Source organism: Dromiciops gliroides, chromosome 3 (genome assembly GCF_019393635.1).
Source record: "Dromiciops gliroides isolate mDroGli1 chromosome 3, mDroGli1.pri, whole genome shotgun sequence".
In the NCBI taxonomy this organism is placed as follows: Eukaryota; Metazoa; Chordata; class Mammalia; order Microbiotheria; family Microbiotheriidae; genus Dromiciops; species Dromiciops gliroides.
Window position 1 is genome coordinate 391,117,280 of NC_057863.1, and position 23,295 is coordinate 391,140,574.

At 37.3% G+C, this 23,295-nt stretch overlaps 1 protein-coding gene across 1 annotated transcript in view; it reads right to left on the reverse strand.

Moving 5' to 3' along the window:
* CLASP1 (cytoplasmic linker associated protein 1) overlaps positions 1-23,295 on the reverse strand; it is a 336,648-nt gene that overhangs the window by 270,144 nt on the left and 43,209 nt on the right. The window contains 1 exon segment of the mRNA XM_043996430.1: positions 17,871-18,354. Within this exon segment, the coding sequence (XP_043852365.1) occupies positions 17,871-18,065 (195 nt within the window). The 5' untranslated portion in view covers positions 18,066-18,354.

Consider the following 23,295-nt stretch of genomic DNA (forward strand, 5'->3'; position numbering starts at 1 on the left):
TTTTAATCATTAAAGAGATGAAGTAGTTAAACAGAGTCTAAAATATAGAACAGTGAAAGATAAAAGCAAGGCCATTTTTGTAGAAGTCCACTAAGGTGATTTGACTTTTTTACTTAGATCTTAGCACAGGGACATCAGGGACCTGCTTTCAAAAACATAAAACATTATCATCACATTGCAGATGAAAAACAGAGGTCTAGAAAAGTGACTTTGAGCAGGTCACAAAGTGATAGAGAAGGCATTATAATATAGGTTTCCTGTCTTGTACAATGGCCTCTTTTTACAATTATTTTAAAAAATAAATATCCTTAATTTTTATACCCCATTCCTTTCCAAACATACCTCCCCTCACTCCCCTACCCAGTGACCTTTCCTCTAAGATTAAAAAAAAAAAAAGTTCAGCAAAGTGAACCAACACACTGACCTCATTTGGTAGCATGTACAACAACCACAACCACAGTCAACTACCTCTCAATTGAAGAAAGGGAGGCCCATTTTCTTGTTTCTTCTGTAGGGCAAAACTTGGTTGTTACAACTACATTATTCAATTTCATTTTACTCTTCTTTTATTGTTGAAGTAATTGTGCACACAATTTTCCTGGTTCTGCTCGCTTTATTATACATTAGTTCCTATAATTCTTACCAGCTATTTCTGAACTCTTCATATTCATTCTTATAAATGAATATTGCATTACTTTACCTACCTTCTGAGATTATGTCCAATTTAATTTGTGTATAGCTTCTTTGTACATAGTGGTTTGCATGATGTCTCCCCCATTGAATTATGAGATCTTTGAGAGCAGGGATTGTTTCTGCCTGCCTTTGTATTCCCTGTGCAGAGTACCTGACACATAGTAGGTGTCTTGTTTGTTGACTTGACTTTTCTCTTTTTTAACCAGTACCAAACAGTTTTTACCTATTAGTTTTTTTTATTATGTGGTTAAAGGTTAGAAAATGCTATAATTTTATCTTTTCTTCATTCCTACTTCTTTTTCTCCATTATTTCTTGAGATTCAAAATCTTTTATTCCTCCAAATGAATACAATGCAATTATTTTGTCTCACTCCATAAATCCCTTTGATTAATTAATATAGTAATAAATCTGTAAATGAATGAAAGTTGCATTATGATTTTTATTTTGGGACGACCTAAGCATGAACAACAAACATCCTTCTAATTATTTAAGTCTATTTTTATTTCTACAAGGAAGGTTATATAATGGTAGATAAATATATCTTGAGGGCCTTTTAGTAGACTGACTTCCAAATAGTTTATGTATCTGTAATTATTTTGAATTATTATCACTCTTATTTCCTCCTCATACTTGTTATTGCTATATAGAAACACTATGGATTTATTTTTCATCCTGCTATTTACTGAAGTTGTAAATTACCTCAATCAGTTTCCTTCCTGATTCTCTGAGATTTTCTAAGTTCATGCCAATTGCAATTAGGGATAGTTTCATCTCTCTGTTGACAGCTATGATTTCAATGCACTACTACACAGAGGCTTCTCAAAAAAAGAGGGGGGCCCCTAAAGTATAACTATGGCAACAGGAATTCACATGGGGTAGTGGAAAGAATCCTGTATTCTGAGATCCACAGATTTCAGTTTCAAAACTGCCTAAAATACTTCCTAAATGGGTGACCCTGGGCAAGTCACTTAACCCTCATTGCCCTGCAACAACAACCAAAAAAAACCTAATTATATAATTATAAAAAATATATAATATAATATAATATAATATAATATAATATAATATAATATAATATAATATAATATAATATAATATAATATAATATAAAAGACTAATTATATATGGGGCATTTCTTTATGTTCAATATTATTTCTGAGAATTTCAAACTAAGAACACCACAAAAAACAGGACTACCAAAAGTTCTCATCTCTTCTACTCTAAAAAACTCGTCTAAATATGGCCAAAGACTGGCAAAGGCATTATGTTCTTTTCAGGTGACATGGCAAGTCTTCAAGTCCCAAAGGACAGGGAATAGGGATATCTGGCTATCCCCAAGTCAACCACCCTATTCTAGTCCCTGGCAGAACTGTTCAAATCCTGACTCCAACACTTAGGAACTATGTAATTCAGGAGAAAAAACACTTAACATTTCAGTTTCTTCATCTGTAAAATGGGGGTAACAACACATCACCTGTGGGGTCAAATGAGATAATATATGTACCTTAAAACATTCTATCAATGCTAGCTATTATTAATAAATGCTTGTGGATTGAATAATTATATCATAAAATGTTAATAGATAAAAGATTGCTCAGCAATGGAGAATGGATACCTCTTTTCTCTTTTCTATGTTACCAACACCTGCACAATCAAAAGATTCTATTATCCTCCTGAGCTTTCAACCTATAGTATCATCACAGGATCATATCTAGAGCTGATGTCATTCTGTCATCAAATACAACTCCTTCATTTTACAGATGAGGAAACTGAGGCTTTAAGAAGCTGTTAGCCAATAAGTATTTATGGAGTGCCCACTTTATGCCCAGTACTGTGTTAAGTGCTAGAGATTCAAAGAAAGGAGAAACAAAAATCAGTCCCTGCTCTTAAGAAGCTCAGTCTAATAGAGGAGATAACATCTAAACAACTAAATAAAAATAAGCTGTATAAAAGATAAATTAGAAATTATCAACAGAGGGAAGACACTAGAATTAAGGGGAAACAGAAAGGGCTTCTTGTAGAAGCTGGGATTTTTGGCTGGGATATTTCCAGAAAAATTCCAGAAGCTGGAATTTTTCACTCAAGGAAGCCAAGGAAGTCAATAAAGCCAGGATACAGAAATAAGAAAGGAGAGCATTCCAGGCATGGGGGAAGGGGAGGGGCCACCAGTGAAAATACCCAGAGTCAGGAAATGGGACACCTTGTGAGAGGAACAGCCAGGAAGGCAGTCTCACTAGATCACAGAGTGCGAGTATGAGGGATGACGGCTCAGGGGAGAGTTCCAAGGTATAGAAATACTGGAAAAGTTGGGGAAAAGGGCAGGCTCTAAAGGGCTTGAATCCCAGCGGACCCTGGAGGTGACAGGGAGCCTCTAGAGTTAACTGAGAAGGGGGATAACATGATCAGACCTCTGTTTTGGGAAGATCCCTTTGAAAGCTGGGTAGAGGATGAACTGGAGAGCAGAGAGACCAACCACAAGGCTACTGCAGTTGTCCAGGTGTAAAGTGATGCCACCGTCAAATTAGTGGCAGTGTCAGAGGAGAGAAAATGGTACATGGGAGAGATGTTTCAAAGGTAAAATTGAAAGGCCTTGGCAACATATTGGGCATGAGGATAAGAAACAGTGTGGAGTTAAGATGACATCTAGGCTACAAATTTAGCTTTCTAGGAGGATAGTAGTAAGGAAGTTAGGAAGAAGGTAGGATTGGAGGGAATGATAATGAGTTCCATTTTGGACATGCGAAGTTTAAGATGTCTATGGGACATTCAGTTAGAGATGTCAAAGAGGCAGCTGAAGACTAAAGGTGAGCAGAAAGATTAGGGGTGGGTAAGTAAATTTAAGAATCATCAGCACAGATACAAATCATTTAATCCATGAGAGTTGATGAGATCACCTGATCTCATCACCTGGCATGAGGGCAGAAGAGTACTAAGGAAAGAGTCCTGTAGGAGATCTATGGTTAGTGGGTGTAAAGTGACTTTCTTTGGCTCACAAACATAGTCTCTGAGGTAGGATTTGAACACAGGTCTCCTAAACCAATCAGTATGCTGCTCATCTGTATTTAATAACACTTAGATAATCCATTTTTAAGAAGTCACTTAAGATGGTTTTCTGAAGGAATATAATTATGGGCAGTTCTCCCTATAAATGGGACTCAAATTCAAATTCAATTCAATCCAGCCTCAGATATTTATTTACTAGCTGTGTGACCCTGGGCAAGTCCCTTAACCTCTGTTTGCCTCAGTTTCCTCAACTGTAAGATGGGGATAATAACAGCACCTACCTTGCAGGGTTGTTGTAAGGATCAAATGAGATAAGCATTTAGCACAAAAGCTGGCACATAGTCGGTACTATACAAATGCTTATTCTCTCCCCTTTTTTACTTCCCTTCCTTCCCACGAACTCTAAGTATTCCAGCCATAATTTTTCCAAACAAATTGTGAAGAGAGTGAAGCCTTTCTAAATTAACCATCATTTGTTGCTAGCTAGGCAGATTTTATAGAATCATAAAATGTTAGATTTGAAAGAATCATGCTTGAAATTATTTAGTTAAAATCAAATCTCTAATTTTCCATATGAGGAAACCAAAGCTTCAGAAGCTAAGTGTCTTATCAACGTCACAGCACTGGCTAATGCAGCCAAGAACCCGGCAGCAGGCTCTTTACACTCTGCCACACAAACTGAAGCAAAGATCAAATGCCAATACCATTTTGTTAACCAGTCTTTAAATTGGTGACTTTTTCCCCCTCCCCTATTTATAAAGAACCCACAAGCCCCATATAAACCAGCCCTGATCCCGCTGCCATCTCCTCTGATTCAGCACACACATCATACACACCTGATACCATGCTACCAATACCCTAACAGAATTAAATTACTAGGCAGAGGCAGAATCCTTCAAACAGACAGGGTAGGGCACAGGAGTGAAAGTGTCTATAATGGATCAAATGGCCTCAGTTTCAGACAGATAGAAGATGATATTCGAGATTCTATGGATTTAGTATCTTACTTCTATGCAGATGGCTCCCAAATCTACATAGCCAGACATTATCTCCTTTGTGAGCTCCAAGCCAATGTCACTCACTCCCTCTTTTACACCCCCACGACTTCTATCCAATCAATTGCTATGTGTTACCTTCTCCCTTCTGCCCACAAGAATTCTCACAGAGGCACTGGACCACTGAAAGAGCTTCTGAATTAGAATTTGTGCCTCTAAATCTCTTTCCTTTCTGCTATATACTTCACAGAAATGCTAAAATAATCTTCCTCAAGTCAATCTCAGCATGTCACTCCCCTGGTGATTCCCAGGATAATAGAAATTCCTTAGTCATAAACTGTCTCCAGGCTACTCTCTTAAATTCCATCCTGACTGGTATACTTGCTGTTCCTCAAACTGGGCACACCATCTCCAACCTGCAGAAGACCCTTTGTTGAGGCTGTCATCCATTCTTGGATTGCACTCCTCTTCACCTCTTAGAATCCAAGGCTCAACTCAGATATGTCAGGAGGCCTTTCCTGATCCTAGTTGTTAATCCTCTCTCTCCTTGGAGGCCAGGAACTCATTTTTCATAGAATCAAATTCACAGTTTAAGAGAATTCAGCGGCCATCCAATCCAAATTATGTATGTCAACAAGTCCCTCTATAACATACCCCCCAAATGGTCACCCAACTTTCTTGAAGCCATCTAGAAAGAATAAACCCAATTACTTCAGACACAGCTAACTTTCCCCTACATCAAGCCTAAAAGTGCCTGTGTACTCTTCCCCCTACAATGGTCCTTGTTCTGCTCTCTGGTGCCAAGCAGAACAAGTCTAATACCCCCTTCCACACGACTATTTAAAGACACTTATCTCCTCTGCCCCACAAAGTTGCCTCTTCTCCAGGCTTTTTTTTTTTTGGTCCTTGTAGCACTTAAAGCCTGGCACAATGCCTTGCACATAGCAGGCACTTCATAACTGAACCAAATTGTTGGATCAAGTTATTGAATTTTTTTCCTTAACTTGTCTTCCTATATAATTTTGGATTCAGTAAACTCAGATAAAGAGAAGTACGGGTTTGGTTTTTGGTTTTGTTTCTTTAAAAGGCACAGCTAAGAGAACTGATCATGAAGAAACAAAAATGCCACTATGGCCAACAAAACAAAACAAAGTTCAGGTTAAGGGTCACTAGAGCCCTGAGTATTGACAGAAATTCTTCACCTTTGGAGAGCAGCATTCCACACTATGTTTGATAGAGCCTCACCTGAACCTCCAGAGAAAATTTATCAGAATTTTCATTAGATTAGAGAAAGCCTGTTGGCAAATACTTTTTTTCTTTAAGAAAGCTCTTTTCTAAAAAGTCATACAGTGAATCAATCCTGTGAAGAAGCTTATAATATACTTTATAGTAAGTGAACTGGTTATAACCAATCCCATACTCTAGAAAAGGGCTCATTTTCATCGAGAGGCAGTGTGTTATGGTGGCAAGAGACTGAGATAAGGAGAGCACAGAACTGGAATGGTCTTCTCTCAGCCTCAGTTTCCCTATCTACAAAATGGAGATGATAAACATTTGAACGATTTACCTCATAAGGGCTGCTGTGAGGAAAGTGCTTTATAAACCTTAAAGGCAAAAAAGCCCCTAAACCCCTTAAAGCACCATAGAAATATTTATTTAGCACATCTTCCTATAGCTAAAGCACATTTAAGTGATTACTATTCATTATACCTTGAATCTCAGAACTGTTTGGTAGATCATTAGAGTTAGATTTATGAAGTGTCATGGACAAGAAGAACACAGGATGAGAAGGGGTAGTAATCTACATCCATAGTGTTCACAGAGATGGAGAGCATGGCTCCTTCAAAGTACAACAGAAGGGAAATCACTATTATCAATTAAATAATGATAAATCACCAAATTACATGTTAGAAAAGGGCCCCATAAGGCCATCTTGAGTTCCTCACTACCACAGGAACTTAATTGTCCCAGTTGCACCCAAAAGATGGAGAATCATCAAATCAAAGAATTTAGCTCCTTTTAAAAAAATGTTTGATGTCAGAAAAGGCTGAGGAGGAAAAATACTTTCTGAAGCATTCGATTCAGTTTGTAGAAAATTTTACAAACTATAAGTACTACAAATAGGACATTCGCCAAAAAAGAAGACAAAGTGAAAGAATCACTGTGGATATTGTTTCTTTTTCTAAAAATACCTTCCTCTCCTCAAGAAGGGAAAAAACCAACAACACTGCTTTTTTCTATCATTCATATATATATATAAAGGGAAAATATTTACTCTACTAAAACTGGCAACAGGGCAAAAAGAGTCAATTCACTACTCCAGTAGTTATGCAACAGAGACCTTGCTTCAAATCTCAATTCTACTTCTATTTACTCTGTAGTTTAACCAAATGAACACCTCAATAATCTTCCATGCCTGTTCCTTTACCTGTAAAATTGGAGAAGAGATACAAGAAATTTATAATGAAGCAATCAATGGGAGCCCTTAAAAAAGCATGCAAGTTACCCTTTGACCCAGCAATTCCACTTTTAGGTCTTTTTCCCAAAGAAATCATGGAAGGGGGAAAGGGACCCACATGTACAAAAATATTTATAGCTGCTCTTTACGTGGTGGCAAGGAATTGGAAGTTGAGGGGGTGCCCATCCATTGGGGAATGGCTGGACAAGTTGTGGTATATGAATACAATGGAATACTATTGTGCTGTAAGAAATGATGAGCAGGAGGAGTTCAGAGAAACCTGGAGGGTCTTACGTGAGCTGATGATGAGTGAGATGAGCAGAACCAGAAGAACATTGTACACAGTATCATCAACATTGAGTGTTGACCTACTGTGATGGACTATATTCTTCTCACCAATGCAATGGCAGAGAAGAGTTCCAGGGAACTCATGATAGAAGAGGATCTCCAAATCCAAGGAAAAAAAAAAGAACTGTGGAGTATAGATGCTGATTGAACCATACTATTTCTTTTGTTTTGGGTGCTGTTGTTTTTTTTTTTTTCTATTTTGAGGTTTTGCATTACTGCTCTGATTTTTTCTCTTATAACAGGATTAATGCAGAAATAGGATTAATGTTATTATGTGTATATATATATGTGTGTATATATATATATATGTATATGTATATGTATATATAGATATAACCTATATCAGATTACCTGCTGTGTAGGGGAGGGGGGAGGGAGGGAGAAAAAATCTGAAATTGTAAAGCTTGTATAAACAAAAATTGAGAACTATCTTTACATGTAATGGAAAAAATAAAATACCTCATATGTAAAAAAAAAAAAGCACGCAAGTTAACACCTTTATCTTAAAGATATGGAAACAGATTAAGAGAGAAGTGAAGGGACTTCGTCCAACTCACACAAATTGTCAGCAAAGCAAGAAAGATACCAGAAGGGAATACAGATCTTCTGGATCTCTGTCCAGTGCTCTCTTCTATGCTGCCAAAGCAACTCAATTTTCTTTTTAAAAGCCTCTTAAGAACTTAAATATCTACCTCTACTGCCCAGCATTCTCCAGCATGTCAATGTATGCTGAATGATTAAACAACTGAGGATATCTCATGAACAAATAGCACCAAATCAGGATTCAGAGATCTGTAAGATCTCCTCTCAGATTATAGCACCCATTCTAAAATATAAATTCCTCCTCCCCAATCCCCCAAGGATCCAATCTAAGAGAGAAATTAAATATTTAAATATTTAGTCCTGGTACAAAACTCTATTCACCTTGTACCTGTCTGTCCTGTTGAGAACTAAAATGTTGCAAAGAAAAAAAAAAAAAAAGAAAAGAAAAAAGGGTCAGCTAGATGGTGCAGTGGTTAAAGCGCTGGCCCTGGATTCAGGAGTACCTGGATTCAGCAGTACTAGCTGTGTGACCCTGGGCAAGTCACTTAACCCCCATTGACTCGCGCCCCCCCCCCCAAAAGAGAGAACTAAAGTGTTTGAGTAGTTTAACACACTCCTCCTTGTCCCCTAATCCTGAACAAGGATCTTTCGAGGTTAAGGGGGCAGACAAAGCATACAGTACTACTGTCAGGACCACAATATAAAATTATCCAGTGGCTCTGAAGTAGGTTCTTACTAAGGACTAAGAAGAAAGAGAAATAGTAAAAAAAAATTGAATTGAATTGAATTGAATCTAACCATCCCTGGGGTCCCTGTGCCTTGCCCTTTAGAACACTTCTGCTTGAACACAATGGTGTATTCAAATTTGATTTTAGAACATAAATGGATATTTCAAATTTGGCTCCCTGAAAACTCCCAGCACAATGTCCTTGAGTCTCAGAGACCTCCTACTCAAGCGAATTTATTCATGTATCCAGAAAATGCCCACATAAACAAGTATTTAGAGTGAGATGCATGTGAACGAAAAGCAAAAGTGTAACTACCTATATTGAAATATGACCAAAAAGCAACAGCCACCAAAGTCTTATTTTGATTATTGAGATATTTTGCAGGTAAAAGTGGATCTTAATATATATTATCAGTACTATAAATATTTTAACATTTACTACTACTGTTAGCTCCCACCCCTTTATGACTTCCTATTTCCCCAACTCCTCTGCTCTTGTCATGAAGATTTGAAATATCTGACATCCCACTCTTGCTTTGGAAATTTTCCCCTAATTTCAACACAATTTAGCAGTTTCCTCCTCATTCACAATCCTACATACTCATTTTTGAATGCAATTCAAATCCTAAAACAAATATCGTAACAAGCATTTACGGATAACAAGTCAATTCTCTTGCTCCAGCATGACCTATTTTTCATATAGCAAATACAAAAAAATCACAAGAACATTCCTGCTTCCAGTTCTGCCAGTCAAGAAATGTGTATCATGGGGAGAAGAATCACTTCCCAACTCTGGGACACAGTTTGCTTCCCTCTAAAAAGGAAGGAGATGGACTGGAACAGGTAAACCCTTTGGTGCCATGGCCCTCTTTGGCACTCTGGTAAAGTCTATGTACCACTTTTCAGAATAATGTTGGCTGTCTATGTTAATAATAGAAAGAAATGCTAATTTGATTTACAGATGAGTGAAAATAAGGATACCATTTCTGTTCTCATCTAAGTTCACAAACACTTTGAAATCTATCCAGTGTCCATAAGCCCCAGGTTAAGAACCACTAAACTAGATAGATGATCCAAGACCCTTTCAAGCTCCAAAATTACAGGATTTTGAGCCTAAATGAATTTGTAGAGTTGAGTCTGTCATAACAGGATTTTAGTAGTGTGCCTAAAATACAAGTTTATGATGTATGTCCGCTGTGTGATGAGGCAGCATAATAGAGCAGAAAAGGCACTAACTAGGAACCTAGATTTGAATCCCAACTGTGTGAAAACTACTTGGATGACCTTGGATAAGTCATTTAATTTCTCTGAGCCATAGTGACCTCCTTAGTAAAAGGAGAGGACAGGATGAGATGAATAAACAGACCTCTTCCAATTCTAAATCCTCTGGCCCTCTGTTTACAGTTGTGATTTTTACACTTTAATCAGCCAGTTTAGGGGTAGAAGGAGTACTACAAAGAAGAGGAAAAGCCAATGAGCTTATGTATGCTATAAGCTTACAGAAAGGAGAGACAAGAGTCCAAATATTAAAGTTCTGTGAAAAAAAAGTATTTAAATTCAGCAAAATGCTAAAGAGAACTTCATATAAGAAAAAATATAGGGGCAGTTAGGTGGCACAGTGGATAAAGGACTGGCCCTGGATTCAGGAGGACCTGAATTCAAATCCAGCCTTAGACACGACACTAACTAGCTGTGTGACCTTGGACAAATCACTTAACCCTCAGTGCCCCTCAAAAAGAAAAAGTATTTGGTAACAGAGCATTTGAACAACATGTAAAATAGTCACGCTTTATGAAACAAGATCTGCAAGTTAATCAACTATCTTATTCTCTTCCATAAAGAAACATTCATCAAGCCTAGGTTATTAAGCACCTAACTTAAAACCTCCACCAGGTAGTCTACCCAAAGTTACAAATACAAACCATTACATATAAAATAAAGTCAAATATAATCATACTAAGTACATTTATTTTAAACATGGGGAAAATCATAGATCTTTAGAGCCAAGCTTGACCAAAGGGCCCTTTTTAATGTTCCATACAACTACAAACAACTTAACTACACCTGAAGCTAGTACAAATGAGCTAACTACAAATGACCACTTTGTCTTTTATCCTAAGCAAGTAACTCCTTTAGATATGAAACTTTAAAGAAAATCATATTCTTTAATGTAGTTTGAAAAAATAACTCAATAGACAAATTGGCTTAGCTAAACAAGTGTCATAGGAATTTGTTCAGATACCATTTCAGTGGTGTTCAACTCTTCATGATCACATTTGGAGTTTTCCATTTCCTTCTCCAGCTCATTTTACAGATAAGGAAGTAGAACAAAAAGGGTTAAGTGACTTGCCCAGAGTCACACCGCCAGTAAGCAACTGAAACCAGATTTGAACTCAGGAAGATAAGTCTTCCTGATTCCTGGCCCAGCACGCTATCCATTGGACTACCTTGCTGCCTTATGCGTTACCCAAAATGAGATGGCACTGTAACGATTAGAATGACACCACCTGCTGGAGACTTACTGTAGGAAAGCTCCGCCATTAGAAGAAGGCATCTGAGGGCAAGCCACATGGCTTTTCTTTGACGTCAGGAAGTGATTTTTGCTTGTAGGAGGAAGAAGGGGCGAGATTGGCAGGCGCTCTCTCTCTCTCTCTCTCTCTCTCTCTCTCTCTCTCTCTCTCTTTTCACCAGGACTCTCGTGGAGAGCAGAGCTGGAGAACTGTAGCTCCTGGAGATAGATAGCTGAATCTAGGCCTCTTTTTCTCTCTCTTTACCAAATTCTTATTCTCCTTAATAAATGCTTAAAAGTCTAAACTCTTGCTAAAGCTTATAATTTACTGGCAACCACTCATTAGATATTTTAGACAGACTAGCTAGAATTTTAGTGCCTTACAGCACAAATGGGTTATGATCTAAGATTGTCTAGAAGGAATAGCTACGGTTTGGGGTTTTTAAAAATATTTTATAATTAATCTATCCATCCTGCTACCCTTTTACCCCACTGAACAATAAAAAAAATAAAAAGTTTTTAAAACCCAACATATCCTTTGAAACATGTCTACAGAATCCACCCAGTTACCTTTCCATTTTAATTTTTACTATTAGATTTGCTTATACAAAAACTTTTTAAATTTTATATAATCAAAACTGTCCATTTTATTTTGTAGAATGCCCTCTTATCACTTCTTCAGGCATAAACTCTTCCTCTATCCATAGATCTGAAAAATAATTTCCTCCTTACTCCTCTAATGTCTTTATTATATGATAATATAATTGGGTCATATTTACATTTGGAGCTTATCTTAGTGTATGTTGTGAAGTGTTGCTTTAAACCTACTTTCTGCCAGTATCCTGTCCAGTTTTCCCAGGTGTTTTTGGTCTTTGTCAAATAATGCATCCCTCCCCAGTTCATCCCCCAGAAATGGTTTATTAAAATGGTAATAAAGCAATATGATACTATGTTGTTATTGGGGTTTAGATTTTTTTTTAATAGTTTTGCATACTTAATCTGTTCCACTGACTGACTTCTTTTTTGGACCAGTACCAAATTGTTTTAATGATTACTGCTTTGTAGTACACAGTTTGAGATCTGGTGCTAATAGACCCTCTTCTTTCCTACTTTTTTTTTTTTTAAGTGAGGCAATTGGAGTTAAGTGACTTGCCCAGGGTCACACAGCTAGTGTTAAGGTCTGAGGCCGCATTTGAACTCAGGTACTCCTGACTCCAGGGCTGGTGTTCTATCCACTGCACCACCTAGCTGCCCCTCTTTCCTACTTTTTGCCCCCTTCATTATTAGCCTAATGATTCTTGAACTTTTGTACAGTCACATAAATTTTTTTTCTAGCTCAATAAAAGTATCTTTAACAGCACTGAAGTGATTAACATAGTATTGTCATTTTTGTTACATAAGCTAGGCCTACCTAGGAGCAATTAATGTTTTTTCAATTATTTAGGACTGTCTTTTTAGGGGCAGCTAGTTGGCACCAGTAGAGCACTAGTCAGGAGGACCTGAGTTCAAATCTGGCCTCAGACACTTGACACTTACTAGCTGTGTGACCCTGAGCAAGGCATTTAACCCCAACTGCCTCACCAAAGAAGATGAAGAAAGAAGAATTTTTTTCTAATTGGATTCATAAAGTCCCTGAGTGAATGTTGACAGATATGCTCCAAAATATTTTATAGCTTCTCTAGTTATTTTGAGTAGAATTCATCTTTCTAGCTCTTCTTGTTGGGTTTTGCCAATTATATAAAAGAATGCTAATGATTTATATGGATTGATCTTATATCCGCAACTTTGCTGGTTATTTATTATTTTGCTTAATTTTTCATTGCTTTTAGGGTTCTCTAAGTACACCACTACATCATCTGCAAAAAATAGTGATAATTTTGTTTTCTATTTGCCTAAACTAATTCCCTCAATTGCATTTTCTTGTCTTCTTATTATAACCAGCTACCATTTCTAAGAGAAACAACTAAAGGATCTAGCAGCATATGAGAGAGCTGAACCATGAGTCAGAAAGATCTTAGTTCAAATCAGACATTTACTAGCTGTGTGACCCTGGGCAAAATCAGTTAAACATTATATGTCTCAATTTCCTCAACTGTCAAATGGGGATAATAATACCACTTACCTCTAAGAGTTATTATGAGGATCAAATGAGATGATATTTGCAAAGTGCCTTGCACAAAGCAGGCACTTAGTAAAGGCTTGTTCCCTCCCTCCCTTCCCTTTCTTCCACTGCTATGTTAAATGGCAGTGATAATGGGCATACTTTCTTTACCCCATTCTTATTGGAAATGACTTTAACTTTTCTCCATTACATAATGTTTGCTCTTGAATTTAGATAAATGCTATTTATTATACTAAGGAAATTATCCTTATATGATTTCTAGAGTTTTTAACAGAAATGAGTGCTGGATTTTGCTAAGAGTCTTTTCAACATGTAGATATAATAATATGGCTTTTGTTTACATTCATTTTATTTACAATCTTCCTTATGTTGAATCAACAATGCATTGCTCATATAAATCTACTCTTGATCATAATCTTTCTAACGTGATAGTGTATAATGTACAATCATCCTAATGTGATACTGTAGCATTTTCTAGTTGTTATTTAAAACTTTTTAAACAATTCTTATTAGGAATATTATTAGCTTGTAGTTTTCTTTCTCTGTTTTGTCCCTCACTGATTTATGTATCAAGACCAAATTTATATAATAGAAAGAGATTGAAAGGGTGTCTTATTAGTATTGCAATAAATTCATACAGCATTGGAATTAGTTGTTCTTTGAATGTCAAATGAATCCATTTGTTCCTGATGTTTTTTTCCTTTGGAGTTCATTCATGGCTTGTTTAATTTCTTTTTTGAAAAATACTGGGTTATTTAAATAGTCTATTTTTCCTTTTGCTAATATGGTCATTTTATATTTGTATAAGTATTCACCAATTTCCTTTAAATTACCAGTTCCATTAGCATATAATTGGTTACAGTAATTTTCAATAAATTCATTTACTTCCTCAACATTTTTAGCTCTTTTTTAATTTTTGAAAGCCAAGTCTATAAAACACATATCCAAAGTATTCAAATAGACCATTATAATTATGTCTGGTCTATGACTTTTAGAATGAAGTTTCAAATGCAGGTGGCGCAGTGGACAGAGCACCAACCTTGGATTCAGGAGGACCTGAGTTCAAATCCAGCCTCAGACACTTGACACTTACTAGCTGTGTGACCCTGGGCAAGTCACTTAACCCTCACTGCCCTGCAAAAAAAAAGAAAAGAAAAAAAGAAAGAAACCCAGGCAAAGTGGGTTAAGTAATCTGCCAGGGTCACATAGCTACTGAGTGTCTGAGGCATGATTCAAACTGAGGTCTTCCTCAGTCCAGTCCCACACTATGCTCCCTAGCTGCCCACCTAGCACCAATGAGGCCAGCTCAGTTCTATCTCTCCCAAAGTCCTTTCTGATGACTCCAGTCCTCATCTGTCCCTTCTGGATTCCTAGAGCATATAGTCTGTATTGTATAATTTAGTTCCTAAATATTTACTGGCTGCACTGTGAATTGCTCTTCCAAGTATGTCAGTCTTCTCTCCTCCTAACTAGACTGTAAGCACCTCAGGGCATGGCTAAACTCTTACACAGAAAAATCCTACTGATTAACAGAGGCTTGATTTTGGTTATTTGCACATAGTGAGACATGCTGCTGCCCCAACTTGATGACTGACACTTGAGGTTCAGAAAAAAGGAGGGAGCGGCTGCTGTGTGAGGAATGTTCTTTTCCTTTCGTGGGGCCTAGTTACAGCTCAGAAGGAGTCTGGAAGCCTAGAAGTTTTAGTCTCTCTCCATCTGGCCCAGGAATTCTAGTCTCCTATTTCACCTGCTGTCTTTCCATTCAAGCCCCACCCCGCTCCAACCAAGGTGAAGAGCAATGTAACAGGGGCAGACAATGAGATCAGTGGGATGCTATTTCAGTGCTCTTCCCTCACATCCCTCTTTCACCCTGCACCCTGGACACAAGACTAAGGAGTGTCTACTAGAGATGTCTCCTAAAGATCAAGAAACTCTTGTACTATTAGCACCCCATAATGCCTAGCACAACATCAAATATATAGTAGCCCATCAAATGTCTGATGGATTGTTATTTACCTACGTTAAGTTTAAGACTTAGTTTTCTCTTCTTGAAAATGAAATTAACTATACTAAAAAAAAAGTCACTAAATAGCATATTTGCATTGACCCAACAATATCAGTGAGCTTTTACCCTAAGAGTTCAAAGATGAAAGAAAAGTTCCTCTTTATACAAAAATATTTTATTTTTTCTGGTAATAAAAGACTAGACACAAAGTAGGTGCCCATCAACTGGGAATAGCTAAACAAACTGTACTATATGAATGCAATGCAAGATTTAAAATAATAACATAATTGTGTCAAAATGATTTTTAACCCTGGTCAAATATATCATAAAATTGGTATTCAGCTGCATTCCGTTTTAAGAACATGAAGCACAGCACACAAGTACTATTTTTTAAAGAACAGAATTATTTCCCACTTTTTCTTCCTCCTATAAAACAGAATTCTTTTCCTCTTTCTCTTCCTCCTATTTACTTTTAGGCCTTAACAGAGAAAGAAAACAAAACAAAGGAAGGAGCAGAGTTGCACATATTTTGAATTTTCAAAATCTATTTGAAAAAAAATATCAGGGGCAGCTAGGTGGTGCAGTGAATGAAGCACCAGCCCTGGATTCAGGAGGTCCTGAGTTCAAATCCAGCATCAGATACTTGACACTTAACTAGCTGTGTGACCTTGAGCAAATCACTTAACCCTCATTGCCCCACAATAAAAATAATAATATAATAATATATAATATTTTTAAATAATAATAATAAATCCAGTCTCTTCAAACTACAGTTGACAAATCATGTCAAATGAGTAAATATTTACATTAGAATTCATTCCAATTTCAGAAAAATACATTTCTTTTTATTTTAAATTTACAAAATTACCCACTTTTAATCTAAATAAGATTACCTTTGAGGCCATAACTAGCCAAGAAGTACGCATTGAACACCTACTATATGTCTACCACCATACAAGATCAGAAGCAGTATGAGATTTGAGCCCTCCCCTCAAAATGTCAATGTGAAGGCAAGACTAACACACACAAAAGAATGTCATGAGATAGAATATCAAGTAATAAAGCGATCATGTCTAAGGAATCTTCACAGAGAGGCATAATTTTAATAACAATAACAACAGCAACATTTCGACCTTACTGTGTGCAGACACTATGCAAAGTGTTTTATAAATATTATTTCATATCATATATCCTGGGAGGTAGGTGCTGTTATTATCTGTATTTTACAATTGAGGAGACTAAGGCAAACAGAGGTTAAGTGACTGCCCAAGGTCACACAGTTAGTAAATGCCTAAATCTGGATTTGAAATCAGGACCAGGAGTCCCGTATTCTGATCACTCCATCATCTAACTGCCTCTAAAGTAGGCTTTGAAAGATCCAAATTTGACTTGGATTTTGATAGCCAAAGGACATAAAATTAGGAATCATATGTTAAATTCATTGCAGAGTCAAAAGTCAGGATAGACAGTCTTTGCTTTCTATGATGTGCCCAAATCAATTTGTGGACATGACAGTTTATTTGTAACATCCAGACATCCAATTTCCATATAACATTTAGCAGCACAATGAATGTGGTGGGGGGAAGAGCAACAGAGAGTTGATTTTGAAGTAACCAAATGCATGATCAAGAACAAAGAACAAGAGAGAATCACAAGAGAGAGTAAAAGAGCTTCCACTTCCATCAGCTTCCTTCATAAAGCAGAACTGCATCAGCTCTAGGAGATTTCAATCACGCTTTAAGGGAGTCACTTCTTGACATAATAAAATACAGCAAATACAAATCATATTATTCCCATTTTTTTCTTATTAGGAATTCAGTATTTAGAATGGAGAAATGGTTCACTTTCCCGGGAAGTTCAATTATGGAAGCTGCCCTATTATCATTGTCCCCAAGGATACCATGTGGCATCTGTCTTTCCAGAACCTGCAATGTGTCAGCCAGTCCATTACACACAGGTCACAAAAGAGTTCTTGGCAATCAATGCCATTCCTGGCCAGGGACCTAGGCTGGCTTCTAACCAGAAACCTTAAGGTGAAAAGCTCAATATCCAATTACCAGTCTCATCCCCCAGAGGTTATCAACAGAGGCTTTTTGCCATTCATGGAGGACCATTCACATATTCTCCCACTGACCCCACATTCGTTACTCCCAAGATACAAATATTGTCATTTTAGGGTTGCAAATCCTTATAAACTTTCCAATATATAACCTCTTTTCTATTCATTTGGCTTCCTTAAAAAGATATGCTGGATGAGGATTTTATATTACTTAACAAACCCAAAGAAAGGGAATTAGCCATTTCTTCTGGCATGAAACATCCCCAAACCATAAATCACTGGGTATAATACTTTACTGGTATCAAAGAAACCACACTGTTTCTTACATATAATGTTTGAGATTGTAGAAGTGGAATAACTTAACCCAACCACCTAGATATAGAAGAGTCTTCTTAAGCAAAGCTTACCTTATAATTACTAGAGTTCACCCAAGAAGTAGCAAGTCCATCCACAAGTTTATCTAACATGGTCTGATCATGTTCAAGATCAGCCGACTTCTGCTTGTCTGAGAAATAGTCTATTAGTTCTTGGCCCACTTGTAATCGTTTCCCCACATCTTTCTGCAACACCTGTGCCAAGCAAGACTCCATTCGGTACTCCATGGTGGAATTCAAAGACGGCCCAGGCCGAAGAAAGCTAGAAGGCAGTCAAACTGAATCCCCCACTAGGAAGGCTTCCTGGAGGCTGCCTCTTTGTTTGACAAAGGTTCCTGAGGGCCTTGGTTTCAAAGATGCAATCCGGGGAATGGCAACAATGCACCATGTGTGTCTCAAGAGCAGCTGGGAGGATATTAAAAGTCCAATTTAAATAACTAGCAGGAGATAAAGTATTGAGTAGCGCAGCAATTCTATGCTATTGGCTCTAGAATACTTCATAATTCAGCAGTCCATTCTGAAAAAGAAAAAGAGGAAAAATCAGTAGAGATTAAGCTGACATAAATATTATGAAACATCAAAATCAGGGACAAAGTAAACCATATTGTAGAGTGAGTTATAATTATGTGTGGAGTGAGAAACATTAACATTTGTCAACCAGATCTGAACAGCATAATTATTATTTTTATCAGGATGTACACTGATATCCAAAGAAGAGAGGTGATGAGTTCCATAGTGAATGTCTGATTTTCAGAACTTTATAGCACATAAATGCAGTAGGCACGAAAGCTATCTTTCCCGTAGTTTAGAACATAATTTCAAGCTTGAATCTTAGCCAGTCTGTCAAACAGACTCATTATGAGCATTGCAGTTCACTAGTTTAACTTCATTCTTTCAAATAACCAAAGAAGTGGAAACAGGGGCACCTCCCACAGAAATATTTGACACCATTTTGCCAGCCTGACCCCATTAACTTAAGGCTGCCATATGGGATCTGCCTTCTATTTGCAGTATTTGCAATGCTGGTGTACTAGCTGTCCAGACTCAAAGTAAGAAGAAATTTGGCCTCTGTGTCTGCCAATCTCTCTAGTGGGTTACTAACCCAAGCCCATCACAATACGTAAAACTGAAAATAGCACGACTTTTACTTGAGAAATGGAGTAGGACAGAGGGGTCAAACACTCAGGTGTGGAACAAACCAGATTAAAACATAATTGGGAAATATTTAGCAAAATAAATAAACAGTGAAACAACTATTACATTTTAAAACTAAGTTAATTTGCACCCCACAGGTATCCTTATGTATAGTTTAATGGTGCTGTTTCTATTTGAATTTGACATCACTGTGTGTAAAGCACTGATTACCAACATTTGGGTATAGAGCAACTAGTCGGTGCAGTGGCTAGAGCACTGGCCCTGAAATTGGGAGAACCTGAGTTCAAATTTTACCTCAGACATTTACTAGTTGTGTGGCTTTGGGCAAGTCACTTAACCCTAATTACCATAAACATCCGGGGCAATCTCCAGTCATCTTGATAATATATCTTGCCATTGGACCCAGATGCCTCTGGAGGAAAGAGTGAGGCTGGTGACTTTGCACATCCCTTCCTTACTTAAATTCATTGCAAGTCATGACAATAACAACAAGAAGGAGCTTTTTTTAACATTAAAAAATTTCACAAACCCTCAATGTATAGAAGTTATAATCTATGACTGTTTGAGATGTGATATTTCCAATTCAGAACACAGGTCAGGAAATAATCACTTAAGCATTAAAATTACGGCTTTGGTGGGGAAATGTGGGAATGAGAGGAAAAGTTCCAAAACTGGTTAGCTGAATTCTTTATAGACTGGCTAGCTAATTAACTGCTACCTGGCTGAACAATATTTCACACTAAGTTATAACTGCTGTTATCTCCTTACTCAGTTATTAATAATTAATGACTCTTAATTACCTCTTCAGAAATACCAGTCTACTCAATTCTTCCCACCATAATTTTGGTTAAGCTTAGAATCTAATACCTGCCCTTCTCCCTCACAGTAAGGAAGTATTTACTCACACTGTGTGTACCCTTCCCCCCCTTCTGAAATCTCTAATGTGTGTGTATGTGTAAAATGTTAATATACATATCCATTAAAAAGGCAGCCTTGGATGGAGGAAGACCTGAGATCAAGCTCAACTTCTAAGGTGATGTCATTTAAATCACTTAACCCACTCAGTACTACAAGAAAATCTACTCTAAGTAACAGTGCAGGTACTGATCCATACCGATCTATAGCAGGGCTTGCTAAACTTTTTTGACTTGTGACCAATTTTTACATAACCCCATGTCAGCATGCGAAGCGCAAAGTGCACACATTGTATGTTCAGAACCAAGGCTCCAGCAACCCCCACATTCAGTTACATGCCCCAGTATGGGATCACAACTCATATTTAAAGAAGCTAGGCCCTATAACAATGACTATCACAGGCCCAGGCCAAAGTTTTGTTTTGTTTTGTTTTTAATCTTAACTTAGGAAATAAGAAAAAATGGAGAGATGATTATCTGCATTATGAAAGGATTCACCACAAAATTCCTTTGTAACAAGCTCCCCTAGTAAATAATAATCACAGAATCACAGAGCTGAAAAGACCTAGAAGCTATATAGTCTAACCCAGACCCAAAAAAGAATCCCCTCTATATTATACCAAACAAAACATTATTAAGCCTTTGCTTGAAGACCACCAGTGAGAGGGGAACTACTGTCTATGTCCCAAAGCAATACATGTTTGTCTGTTGCTTTTTTTTTTTACAACTGACTGACTCTTACTGATAGGAAGTTTTTCTTTTGTAATGTAATGCTAAAGTTCTCTCTTCACAACAACCATGTTATTTCTAGTTCTGCCCTCTGGGGCAGAACAGAAATCATCTAAACAATAAGCATTTAAGTATCTCTTATGTGCCAGATATTGTGCTAGGGTAAAGGATACAATTTTTTAAAAGTGAAAGTTCCTTCCTTGAAGGAGCTTACATAGAAGACATTAGGAGAGATAGACTGACAGACTGACACACACAAGTATATACAAAATAAATATAAGCTAATTTGTAAAGGAAGGACCTAGCAGGTGGGAGAAGAGAAAAGGGAAGACAGAGACCAGGAAAGGCCTTAGGTAGTAGGATATGGTATGTAAGGTGAGTTTTGAAGGAAACTGGGCATTCAAAAAGGTGGAGGTAAAGAAGGAATGCAAATCCCTCTTTCATAAGGGGTGTTAGCTGTCATATCTTCTCCTAAACACTCCTATTTCCTCCAACCAACATCAGATAGTACGATTCTCCAGCTCGTCACTGTTCTGGTTAACTTCTTGTGGACACTCTCCAACCTAGAAAGGTGATACCCTAGAACTGAACACACTAGATATGGTCTGAGCAGGGCAGCGGATTGAAGAATTATTGCGCTTCTAGTCATGGAGGCTAATGCCTCTCTTAATGCTTAAGATCTGGTTCACTTTGGGGGCTGCCATATCACATGGATGGATATTCAACTTGTAGTCCACTGAACCTCAAGTTCTCTTCCATCTGACACCACCTCCCCTATTTTAAACTGTGAAGTTATTTTTCTAAAAATGAAAAATAAAGCACTTGCAGACCAATATAAATTACCCAGTAACTGGTAAATCCCAGCTTCATCACCTAACCATTTATGTAATCTTTGCCTAATGATGTAATTCTTCTTCTTCTTCTTTTTTTGCTGGGCAATGGGGGTTAAGTGACTTGCCGAGGGTTCACACAGCTAGTATGTGTCAAGCGTCTGAGGCCAGATTTGAACTCAGGTACTCCTGAATCCAGGGCCCGTGCTTTATCCACTGGGCCACCTAGCTGCCCCTGATGTAATTCTTCTTAACCGTAGTTTCTTCACCTTTAAACAAAGAAGATACCAGCCCTGACTACATTAGGATCAAATAAACATATATATGAAAATGCTATATGAATGCAAAGTATTGTCATTATTAAAGCATTAAGGCAGACTTTATAAAAATGTCTTAATGAACTCAGTAACTTAATTATTACCTATAGCATTTCCTTAATTAAGCAATCTAGTGAAACTGACCCCCCCCCAAAGAATAGCACTAAGATTAGTTTACTAACTCATAAACTTATGGCCTCTATTGCTTACCTAACAACAATCGTATTCTGCCTTTTACTATTAACCCTTTATATGTATAGCGTTCCTCCTGAGAACAGGCAGCTTTCAATTCATGCTCAGAATCATGTAATCATAGAATATTAACCCAGACTCTTCATTTTACAGATAAGGAAACTGTATCTAGGTACAATCCCAAAGAAAGGGGGTACTAGGAACATTAGCAGACATTTGGTTTTTTTGAACAAATTCTGTCTAGCCCAGTGGTTCTAAAGGGGGGGATCTCTGAGACTCTTTCAGAGGTTCCATGAAGTCAAAATTATTATCATAATAATGTTAGGATGTTTTGCTTTCTAATATAATAAAAAGCAATAGAAATAACGCATAACAAAAACATTTGGGGGGAGTCAATAATTTAACTACCTACCAGGGACAGCTAGGTGGCACAGTAGGTAAAGCACTTGTCCTGGATTCAGGAGGACCTGAGTTCAAATTCAGCCTCAGACACTTGATACTTACTAGCTGTGCGACCCTGGGCAAGTCACTTAACCTTCATTGCCCCAAAAAAAAGAAAAGAAAGAAAGAACTACCAATATAATACCAAAATGGAGGTCATAAGATTGGGTTTTTTAAAGTGTTTTAAATATATCTCTGCATTAGCCACGCTGTGAAAGCAGAATCAGAGCAAAAGAGAAAAACCTCAAAAAAAAGAAAACAAAAGAAAAAAAAAAAGGACCCACATGTACAAAAATATTTATAGCTGCTCTTTTTGTGGTGGCAAGGAATTGGAAATTGAAAGGTTGCCCAACTATTGGGGAATGGCTGGACAAGTTGTGGTATATGAATGTAGTGGAATGCTGTTGTGCTGTAGGAAACAAGCAGGTGGATTTCAGAGAAATCTGGAAGGACTTGGATGAACTGATGATGAGTGAGATGAGCAGAGAACCAGGAGAACTTTGTACAAAGTATCAACAACATTGTGTGTTGATCAATTGTGATAGACTTGATTCTTCTCAGCAATACAATGGTCTAGGATAGTTCCAGGGGACTCATGATGGAAAATGTTCTCCAAATCCAGGAAAAAAAAAAAAAAACACCCGTTGAATCTGGATACAGATAAAACCATACTATTTCTATTGTTTTTCTTTTTTGAGGTTTTTCCTTTTTGCCCTGATTCTTCTCTCTTAACATGTCTAATGCAGAAATATGTTGTGATTGTACATATATAACCTATATCAGATTACTTGCTGTCTTGGGGAGGGGGGAGGAAGGGAGAAAAATTTGAAACTAGAAATATAATAAAAACAAATGTTGAAAACTATCTCTAAATGTAACT